The 11,340-nt window shown below is 45.0% G+C and overlaps 2 protein-coding genes across 2 annotated transcripts; one reads left to right on the top strand and one right to left on the bottom strand.

The window, feature by feature from the left end:
• Window positions 1-210: 210 nt before the first annotated feature.
• LOC107275998 (acetyl transferase GW6a-like) lies at window positions 211-2,166 on the top strand. Its single transcript, XM_015787265.3, has 3 exons — window positions 211-599; window positions 795-943; window positions 1,049-2,166. The coding sequence occupies exons 1-3, from the start codon at window positions 312-314 to the stop codon at window positions 1,869-1,871; spliced, it is 1,260 nt and encodes a 419-aa protein (XP_015642751.1). The 5' UTR covers window positions 211-311; the 3' UTR covers window positions 1,872-2,166.
• Window positions 2,167-5,643: 3,477 nt separating this feature from the next.
• Window positions 5,644-8,217, bottom strand: LOC4341684 (ubiquitin-NEDD8-like protein RUB2). Its single transcript, NM_001421670.1, has 3 exons — window positions 7,980-8,217; window positions 6,078-6,337; window positions 5,644-5,980 (listed from the first exon to the last, which is right to left on the bottom strand). Exons 1-3 carry the CDS (start codon window positions 8,070-8,072, stop codon window positions 5,872-5,874), a joined length of 462 nt encoding a protein of 153 aa, NP_001408599.1. The 5' UTR covers window positions 8,073-8,217; the 3' UTR covers window positions 5,644-5,871.
• Window positions 8,218-11,340: the final 3,123 nt, after the last annotated feature.

Genomic DNA, 11,340 nt, shown 5'->3' with positions numbered 1-11,340 from the left:
TTTATAACAAAAACTAGGTACACTAACTGGTTGAGGAAATTAAGAAAAGGGAGACAATATGCTACTAATCAAATCCAGCAAGGCTATTGATCATTAGAGGTGGTTATATTAACTTATTATACATTAAGCCTCCATTGTTCCCTTGCTGCCCCTATAGCCCATTATTTGCTACGTGTATAAATGCGCCACACACCCCTCCTCCCCTGCAGCAGCAGCAGCAGCGAGCTAAGCTAAGCTCTTCGAGCTGCAGCAACCTTAGCTAGCTAGATCGAGCTAGTGAGAGATCGATCTTGTAGCTGGTGAGATCGGCCATGGTGGAGACGACGACGATGATGAAGGTGTTGGTGAGGGTGAGGGAGTTCGACGTGGAGAAGGACTTGCCGGCGGTGGAGGAGCTGGAGCGGCGGTGCCAGGTCGGCCTGTCCGGCGACATGGCCGCGGTTCACGACCACGCCGACGACGGCGACGGCGCCGCCGCCAAGGAGAAGAAGAAGACCAAGACGAAGACGAAGAAGAAGAAGGCGAGCATGTCTCTCTGCGTCGAGCAGATCGGCGACCCGCTCGCCAGAGTCCGCCACGCCCCGGAACACGTCATGCTGGTAATATCATCGATCTAACTAATCTAATCTAAACTAATCGATTCTGATCAGATTCACAAACATGCATTACATATAAACATCCATGAAATGATCGTGTGGTTGATGATCATGTCTCTAATTAAGCCGATCAGACGAGATGTACGAACACGAATGGTTAATTAACATGGTGGTTGATTGGATTTGTGTGTGTTACAGGTGGCGGAGTACGGCGAGGAGGAGGAGAAGAAGAAGGTGGTGGGTGTGATCAAGGCGTGCGTGAAGACGGTGAGCCGTGGCGGGAAGCAGGAGAAGCCATTCGTGAAGGTCGCCAACCTCCTCGGCCTCAGGGTGTCGCCATCTCACAGGTGATTCCTTTGATCATTCATGGTGCACACCAACATTGCTCTTGCTTCTTCCAGCAATGGCGTCCAATGCAAGGCTGATGGTGTGATTTGTGTTTGTGTTTGTAGGCGGCTGGGGATCGGGACGGCGCTGGTGAGGCGGGCGGAGGAGTGGTGCGTGGCGAGGGGAGCGGAGCACGCGACGATGGCGACGACGGAGTCGAACGCGGCGTCGCTGGCGCTGTTCACGGGGAGGTTCGGGTACGCGCCGTTCAGGCGGCCGGAGTTCATCGGCCACCCGGTGCACGCGCACCGGCTGCCGGTGGCGAGGGGGCACCGCGTGTTCCAGCTGCCCCCCGAGGTCGCCGCGGCGGCGTACGCGCGGCTGCTCCCGCCGCAGGACGCCGAGTTCCTCCCCGCCGACATGCCCGCGCTGCTCGCACACAAGCTCACCCTCGGCACCTTCGTCGCCGTCGCCGCTGACGGCGCGTCGTTCGCCGTGCTCAGCGTCTGGGACTCCACACGCTCGCTCAGCCTCCGCGTGAGCGGCGCCCCGGCGCTGCTCCGCGCGTCGCTCGCCGCGCTCCGGGCGCTCGACCGCGGTGCGCCGTGGCTGCACCTCCCCTCCATCCCGGACATCTTCCGCCCCTTCGGCGCCTACCTCCTCTACGGCCTCCGCATGTCCGGCCCGGACGGCCCGGCGCTGCTCCGGTCGCTCTGCCACCACGCCCACAACGTCGCCCGCAAGAACCCGGCGTGCGCCGTCGTCGCCGCCGACATCTCCCCCGACGACCCGGCCGCCGCCGCCGTCCCGCGGTGGCGCCGCTTCTGCTGCGACGAGGACGTCTGGTGCATCAAGAACCTCAACCCGGACGAACACGACGCCGACGACTGGGCGGCGCCGCCGCCGCCGCCGGGACGCCACCTCTTCGTCGACCCCCGCGAGTTCTAACCGACGGCGACGTCCACGCCACGCCATGCCATGCCATGCCATGCACGGCAGGAGGAGGCAGAGGCTAACCACCACCATTTTCACCCACCATCTCTGCCAAATTTTGACAAAACACATGTACATACACTTGGCACTGCAAATGGCAATCACCTGCCTTGCCATTTTCGGTGTAAGCTCCCCAAGCTAAAGTGGTCTAGTGTAACTGTAAGAGCAGCAACCAATGGCTAGCTAGCTTAGTAGTATCCAGCATTAGTTGTCACTGTCAATGCAAGAAAAATTACTGTTGTTTCTTCAACTGTGGCAACAATTACATCTGCTAATTAAACCAAAATGAAAGAAAAAAAAACTGCGATGTGGTATGCAAGCATGAATATTCAGGGTTCTTCAGGATAAGCAAAAATGCAGGCTTGCAGAGGTGAATCTTCAGATGAAACAGAAAACCAGTAAATATTACTAACCATCTTGGGCCCTGAAATCTTCAGAAAGACAGTGACTTCGGCGAAAAGCAGTCTACAATTACCTCATGAATCATGATCATAAGAAAGGTAATTAACTAAACTGTTTGAAACAAAAGTGGCGTTTCAATTCGGCATCGAAATCTACCTATCCTTATCAAATTGTTCTGAAAAATCCCTTTCCAAAATATTCGTAGCTTCACAACAGCATAAAGAAAAAAAAAGACTCAAAGACAAGCATATCCTGACAGCAACAACGCCGCCTAATCCTTGCATCTATTCCTATCATTCATGCAGAATTCACCAGGCTAAATCAAATATGAAATTAAGCAGAGTACTACCAGCCAATCTTTGACCGGCCAAATCACTGAAAAGACGAACTGATTCTGCACGTATGGATGGATTGATCGATAGCCACCACCAGCTACTAACTAACTTAGCCACTAGCTCATCCAATGCTGCTTAACATCCATATTCCATCAGCAGCAAGTGCAAAGATCCGATCTCTGCTTTGATCCTTTCACAGGATTGATCAAATATTCCATGATCTATCAAAGTTCATCTGGCCTACCAATGACAAGCTGCAATTTCTCGCTTTCAGTTCCATGCAGATCAGCTTCTTCTTTTATTTTTTTAAGATAACGGAAGTTTTTATTGAATTCGCTCAATTATATCAAGGCGATATAACAGCACTGAGAACACTCTCGGCCTCTGCACAATTAGGATGCACACGACCAACTGAGATTAGCATCGGTGGCAATGATATGGCCATGGACCAAGCCGACGAGGTCCACAAAGAGAAAGTGTGCTACTACCTTGATCACATCGTACAAGCCAAATACGGCGTCTTCACAGTTCACAGGGGAGCTCTGGTCAGGATGGTCCAGGCTCCTGGGCACGGCATGGATGGGCTACTCAAGAAAAAGGTAAGCTGCCCTTTGGTTCTAATGAAACTGGGTTTAAGGATCATAGCATGGTCCTGAACCAGCTGGCCAATCCATGAACCTAGGCGAAAACTAATCGAACAGAGAGTAGTCTTATGTATCACTGAAGAGAAGGTTGATTAAATTAACCTAAGTATACTGCAAGTTGCAGGCTTGCAGATGCTAAGGCAGAAGGAACATGGTCAGAAGTTGCCTTGGTACAAGTTGCTAGGGTTCTTTCATCTTTGGTCCCCTTATAAGGACAGGTGCGGCTCCGTCGTCGGTTCCTGTTGATCCATTCTAGTTCCGCAATATAATCAACCGAATTACAGTTTTTCTAGCATACAGAACGTTTTATTGAACTAGAGCGGATTAACGGATACTGGCATTGGCGGCGCCTATCCTATCCTGGTCCCCTGCAAAAACCTAGGAGTGGTGGTGGTCACGGACATCACACTCACAGATCGCCTTTCTCCGGCGCCGCGCGCAGCCACCGGCGCAGAAAGGTGCAGAGCAAAATCAGGTTTAAAGAGAAGATTAAATAGAGTTTAAGTGGAACAGATGTTCAAGAATGTATGGCAGAACAGAGAAGATTAGAGACAGAATCTGTCAGCCACATTGCTTTGCTTGGTATATAAGCATATTAGTATGTAGACATGAGGCAGCAGAATATATTATTGGAGGAATAGACAGGAATATCTATTTTCTCTGGCTATAATTTGAATACAGGTGTAAATCTGTCTAAAAATATAATCATATGGAGATAGGATTATGGGAATAAAACTATCATTCAGAGATGGCATGGCAAGCTTAGGCCTCAGAAAGACTGCAACTTGATGGAGCAAAACAGAAAATGATGATCCTTTTTAGATAGGAACAAGCAGATGTACATTGTGGGATTAGTACCTTTTAAGTCAGGAACATGAAGAATGTACAGACCAAAAAAGTTGGGGGGGGGGGGGGGGGGAATGGCCAATAGAAAACCAAAGATATGTTGGATGGAATCTGAAAAGGAGAAACATATGGAATATTTTGAACCTTTATTGCTGGTGAATATGACATAGGATTGTTCAAAAAATAACTCCTTTTGTTATCCGACATTACCATGCAAACTTCATTATTTTAAATATCCAATAGGAACACAATCCTTTCTGTATTGTATTAAAGATACTTCAAGTGATACATCAGAATGCACTTAAAGAGATCATATGGTGTACTTGAAAGATTGAAACTGAACATATGTATCTTTGCAAAGAGAAGATAGCAGACGTGTCTGCAAAATCAGATGAATTTTTCAGGCCTGGATGCTTTCTTTTTCTCCATCATCTTTCAAGAGCATTGAACAAGACTGTGCAAGTCTTGATGCCTTCTTTCTCCATAATCTTTCAGAAGCACTGAACAAGAATCATTACAGTTCAGGAGCACTGAATAAAATGTCTCTTCTCTGCATCACCCTGATTCTTCTTTCCTTTTTTTTTTTCTTTTGGCAGCGTGGTTGTTCTTGTTCTGATCTTCGAAAGAATGTTCACCGAACGAATCTAGGCAGTAGGCAGTAGGGGCTCCATGTCAGGTTATGTTCAGGAGATTTATTATTTACCATTTTCCCTATCTTTGTGAAGGATAACCTTGCCTCACAAGAACACCACTTAAGACTGTAATGCATGTGTACAGTATTGCTTTCCAACGAGGAATCAGATTCACTAATCACAACTGCAGAGAACTGTTCAAAGTTGTAGCACTATACTCCTAGTCGGAGATAAAATTAGGACTAATGTCATACCACACAAATTGTTAGTTCTTATCATTACAGAATTAGATTCACAAATGCAAAAGAGATTAGAGGCAAAATTAGTTCTATGGCTTCCTATGCAATGATGCCAATTGTTATTATACAGATTACAAGGATAGCCATGAAGCATGTCTTTGTTGTTTATCCAACGAAACATAGTACTTTATTACTCTCTGGTTGAGAACAGACAAACTGCCTTGCATTCTGTAGATCTATAAACTTATGGCCAGTGACTTGTTTCAAAACAATTATTAATTGACTAGCTAATCAGTAATCTAACAGTTCATATATAAATTATAATAAAGAAAACCATTGATCGACAAATCTGATCACTGAATAAGATAAGACTTACTCTTGAAGCCATTAAACATGTGATGATAAACTAAATAACTAATAACTAATGGCACACAGATACATGTGATTCTCATTGATCTATTGGAGAATAATGTCTGACCCAGATCCTCCTTTATATACTAGAGACTACAGCTGATCTACCATATACCAATTGGCTATACGTTTTTTTCTCCTAGGAGCATTAAACCTGTATTTATCAATCAATATTGGATCAGCAGTATCTGCTCCAGAAACAATCACAAAAATGATGATTTGACAGCAGCAGAAATAGAATGGCAATTGATAAACTACTGCTTAACTTAGTTCCAATATTTCCTTTCCAGTACAGATGACAATTGATTCCAATACACAATGCGCCAATCGCATAGGACTTCAATAAACCTACCAAATATAGCTATAAGTCTGCAGCAACTACAGATAGAAATAGAATAGCAAATATGCTTCTCCCTTTAGAGATAATGCGGGCATGGAAACTACATCTACTGACCACCCCTCAGAGCAAGCACGAGATGGAGCACTGAGCCACCTTCAATGTTGTAATCCTTGGCAGTTTTATCATCAGCAAGTTGCTTCCCAGCATAAATGAGCCTACATAACATTTTATCATGTTCAGTGAATGCGTAAAAAGAAGTCATAACCACAAAAATTGCCAGCAGCATTCCATTTTCAAGGGGAAAAAGACTACCTCTGCTGAACAGGTGGAATACCCTCTTTCTCCTCAACACGCTCCTTGATTCTATCAATGGTATCAGTGGGCTCAATGTCGATCTCGATTTCCTTCCCAGTGAGTGTCTTCACCTTGATCATGGTTCCACCCCTGAGCCTCAGGACCAAATGGAGCGTTGACTCTTTCTGAATGTTGTAATCAGCTAATGTACGTCCATCTTCCAGTTGCTTCCCTGCGAAAATCAGCCTTTGCTGGTCTGGGGGAATACCCTCTTTGTCCTGAAGTTAAAGAAGGAAAAAAACGTATGTAAGTCACTCAGTTGTATTCAATGATATAACTCTAGCCACTGGATTATTTCCTCAATACATAAGCAGTAGGGAAAATAGTTCCATTTCAAATTATGTGATTTTTTGTGTAACATGTGGATTTCTTAAACCTCGCTGAAGGAAGCCAGCAAGTAAATCGACAAGTTACCCATAAGACTTGTGATAGCAAAAGTCCCAATGAGTTAACTTCAGGCCTTTGTAATTTAAGTTGATGTACGATTATGGAGATATGCAAATGAGGTAAGGGAGATGCAATGATCAGTTGCAGGTTATAGCCTGAACATTAAAAGATGAAGTTTGCCTAAAATTGATCGATCCAACCACCCTTCATCCGCATTTTACGGAGATCCGTATTACAGCCAGCCAAGCCTAGCAATACAATACTAGTATATATTTGCTTCCTCTCAATTTTACGGTTTCACTTCACGCTGCACCAGCATATGGCAATTTATAATCTACTACAACAGCACAGAAATAATAAGATAAAGAAAATTCCCTATGTAGCATCAAAAAAAGTTGCTCTTCCCTCTATAGCATCCAAACTTCAAAAATTCTCTATCTAGGCACTTCTAAAATTTCCCTTCCATATGTAGCACTTCCGTTAGTTTTTACACTTGACGGTGTTAACTAGTAGGAGAAAAGACGGTTTTGCCCTTCTTTATGTTTCTAGCTTGAGTGACTTTTGCTATCCTTTTCACTGCGATTTGGCTCATGGTGAAATTAAATTGCTCCTTCCATTTCTAACTGGGATTTATCTCGTGGCGAATATATTATTGTCATTTTCTCCTAAAGACCGAAGTGGTGGCCGGTGGGTATCAATTTAATTAGTGACCCGTTCTTTTCACTGTCGTTCAAAAAGTCTTTCGCATGTGGTGAATAACTATGTAATTAAGTTTGTCCCATTTCTCACCGAGGGGATTGATTATTGTAAATTTGAAAATAAAATAATCGTAACAAGAGATTTTGTCACCTAACTTTATGCTCATTTATATTTTAGAAAATGAACAAATGAGACTTAGAAAATAATTCCATAGGATGAAAAGGGTAAAGTTTCATTAACCTAGTTATTATATTAGAGTTTCTAAGAAAATCATTTGATCCAACTAAGCCCTTGTACGCCTAAAATACCAACGATCATGCACACGCAAGTCTGAAAACTAAAGAAGGGCAAAACCGTCTTTTCTCCTGCTAAGTTAACACCATAAGTGTAAAAATTAACGGAAGTGCTACATAGGGATGGGAAATTTTAGAAGTGCCTAGATAGGGAACTTTTGAAGTTTGGGTGCTATAGAGGGAAGAGCAACTTTTTTTTTATGCTACATAGGGAATTTTCTCAAGATTTTATCGTAAACCTAGCATCATCAGTGATTAAAAATTGAAATAGCTGGTACAATCTCCATGAAATACTTTCCCCTTTACAAGAACATATATCTCCTGACTAAATCAGGACAGAATCATCCCAAGACTTCTCCAAACAAAAATAATAATAATAACCACCGCCACAACTCACATCGGCGGAGCCATGGCAAATCTCATCGCGGCATATCGAGCCAAGAAGCATGCATACAGGCATACAGAGAGAGGGGGGAGCAACCTGGATCTTGGCCTTGACATTGTCGATGGTGTCGCTGCTCTCGACCTCGAGAGTGATGGTCTTCCCCGTCAGCGTCTTCACGAAGATCTGCATACCGGACACTCCTCCTCTGCCGCCGCCGCCGCCGCCGCCGCCGCGCCTCCGATCTGCGGCCGGAATCCGCCTCTAGGGTTTTACGGCTGCGAGGTTTTCAGGTCGCCGCGTGAGGCTGCGGCCGCCGGTGCTGGTTGTTTTGCATATATAACCTCCGCGAAGAGAGTATTTGCAACCAAGTCTGACATATTCCCCGCGGCCCGCGTCAGGCTCCGGCCCGTCAGGTGGATTGATTCGGGCGGAGGTGGGCCGGTGATGGCCTCATCGTGGATAAGTTTATGGCCTGTACGTGCCACTGGAAATTGGACGGCCGATGTGACGTGTGATGAAAATGGCCCAATCAGCTCCTGCACACTGTCCGATTTCAGGCTTTGGAATTAATTACGGTTGGAACTGTTTGCAATTAATTTCAGGACACTGAGGCCAGTTTAGTTCCAATTTTTTTCCCCAAAAACATCACATCAAATCTTTGGACACATGTATAAAGTATTAAATATAGATAAAAACAAAAATTAATTGTACAGTTAGGGAGGAAATCGCTAGACGAATCTTTTGAGCCTAATTAGTCCATGATTAACCATAAAGTGCTACAGTAACCCACATGTGCTAATGACGGCTTAATTAGGCTCAAGACGAATCTTTTGAGCCTAATTAGTCCATGATTAACCATAAAGTGCTACAGTAACCCACATGTGCTAATGACGGCTTAATTAGGCTCAAAAAATTCGTCTCGCGGTTTCCAGCGAGTTATGAAATTAGCCTTTTCATTCGTGTCCAAAAATTCCTACCGATATCCAGTCAAACGTCCGATGTGACACCAAATTTTTTTTCTTTAGAACTTCATATTAATTCATTTTTCAAGTTAGTTTTAGCTAATACTCCCTCCGTCTCATAATATAAGGGATTTTAACATTTTGCTTTCACTGTTTGACCACTCGTCTTATTCAAAAAATTTGTGCAAATATAAAAAATAAAAAATTGTGCTTAAAGTACTTTGGATAATAAAGTAAGACACAAATAAAATAAATAATAATTCTAAAATTCTTTAAATAAAATGAATGGTCAAACAGTGCAAATAAAAAATCAAAATCCCTTATATTATAGGACGGAAGGAGTACTTAATTAATCATGTGCTAATGTATTTTTCCGTTTTCCGTGCTAGAAGGGAAGGTTCCCAACCAGCACAAAAGAACACAGCCTTAAAGCAAGGATAATAGTATAGCTCACTTCCTACTATTAGCCCATCTTAAAGCTAACATATATAATAAATTAGCTATAGGATTAGCTACAATTTTTTTCTCCTCTCTCCATCTCTTAGACTTATATTTAATGTATTTGTCTTGAAGCTTGTGTTAAGCTAGCTATTGCATGAGAGCTAACACTCTCTTTTTTTTTTGTTATCTCTCCCATCCATGTAAGCTTATAGTAAGCTTATAGCTTACTATTATACTTGCTCTCATAGAATCTGTGCTTAGTCCAAATTGGTCAAGCTCCGTATAAACAGAGCAATTATTAATATGTATTACTAAATACTAACATACAAATATGTCACATCAACCTATTAATCGTCTAAAACACAAAAATATAAATATAGATAATTTACTACATTAAAAACTCAACGTATAAACATGCTAAATCAATTATTCCTCACATTCTTTTTATAATATTTTAACTCAAGCTTATCTACTGAGTCCGTATTACGGAAACAATAGATAATCTTAAGTTAAAATATATAATAAAGACAAAATTGCACTAGCGGTTCTTAAACTTGTAACGATGTTTCATTTAGGTCCACGAACTTGCAAAACGCGTATCGAGATCCCTAAACTTGATTTAATGTATCATCCCGGTCCAAAGTCTCGTTTGACCGTGGTCTTACCTACGTGGCACGCCACGTGCACGATGACATGGATTTTTTTCTCCCTTCTTCCTTCTTTTTTCCTCCCTTCCCTTTCTTCACTTCTTGCAGGCAAGGGCATGAGCGGCGGCGGGCGGCGAGGCGCAATGGCGATGGCGCGGGTATGGGACGACGAGCGGGTCGGCGTGGCCCGAGGAGAGGAGCGACTGGGAGGCGAGGAGGACGTCGGTGATGGTGAGGAGCTTGTTGGCGCCAGGGAGTAGCGGGTCCGCCTCCACCGCGCGCTCCGCGAACCGCTTGCAGCCGACGAGGTCCCTCGCCGCGAGGAGTGATGAACCTGAGTTCCTCTCAACACTCAAGGCTGTTGTTGGCCCGATCTTTCGGTGAGTTGTGATAACTACGATTTGGGAGAAACGTTGACGATCCGACTACAAGCGTACGAGACGTTGTGTTGCGTCTTAGCGATCGATACACCTCTCCGTGGGTTGTTGATCTTGCCAGTGCAGATCAACCCTATTCCTGCAAGCAAATCGAAGAAACAAGCAAGAACAAGATAAAAGCAATCTGATATTGCAAATAGGAATTTAATAAAAATGATAAGTTGGGGTTCCGAAGAACAAGCAGACGGACGGTCTAGCCGACACGCGCGCTGCAAGCAAGTAGCAATGGCTAAATTTTAATCTATCAAAACCCGAGAAACCCTGAAGGGGTAACTAGCTATATATAGGGGTGGGAGGACGACCTAGGGGTGCCTAGGGTCGTGCTCCACCAGCTTGGGGCGCACCCCACATGGGCCCCACCTGGGCCGGGGTCCCAAATGAAGTTACAAGCCCACAGGCCCATGACAGGTGATGCAGCACCTTGTTTCTTCATCTGTGGATGACTTGGATGGAATTTGGCGATGATGCTGGATCTGTTGGAAAGAGGACTCTGAGAGCTTTCCATCAAGTACTCACGGGCCAAAAACAGAGGTCGTATGCAGATTCGGCGGCCATTTGAAGTCAGCAGTGTAGCAGGTGGCCGAATCTGATTCCAGCACTTAGAGGACTTGATCTTGATATCATCTTGTTCTTCCATGATGTGAGCAATGGTTGCATCCGTAGTAGCCATGGTCACATCAAGGAGCTTCCCTTGATCTCCAGCCACCACTCCGCCTGCACCCTCCCGCACGAAACGCTGCCTCCGCCACCCCTGTCGCCGCCGCTGCCGCCAGAGAAGTCCATGGTAGGGGTGAGAAATGGGGGAAATGGTGGGAGCGGCATCCGGCGGTGGGGAGCAGCAGCGGCAGCATCCAAGCGGCGGGGGGCGCGGCTCCGCCCGCTCGCCGTCCTCCAGCTTCCCCCGTCCACCAACCCGACCGACCACGCCGCCGTATTCCGTGCCTACCGCCGCCTCGCCTTCCTCCTCAGA

The sequence above is a fragment of the Oryza sativa genome, chromosome 6 (genome assembly GCF_034140825.1).
Source record: "Oryza sativa Japonica Group chromosome 6, ASM3414082v1".
Lineage (NCBI taxonomy): Eukaryota > Viridiplantae > Streptophyta > Magnoliopsida > Poales > Poaceae > Oryza > Oryza sativa.
This window is presented reverse-complemented; position numbering and strand designations above follow the sequence as displayed.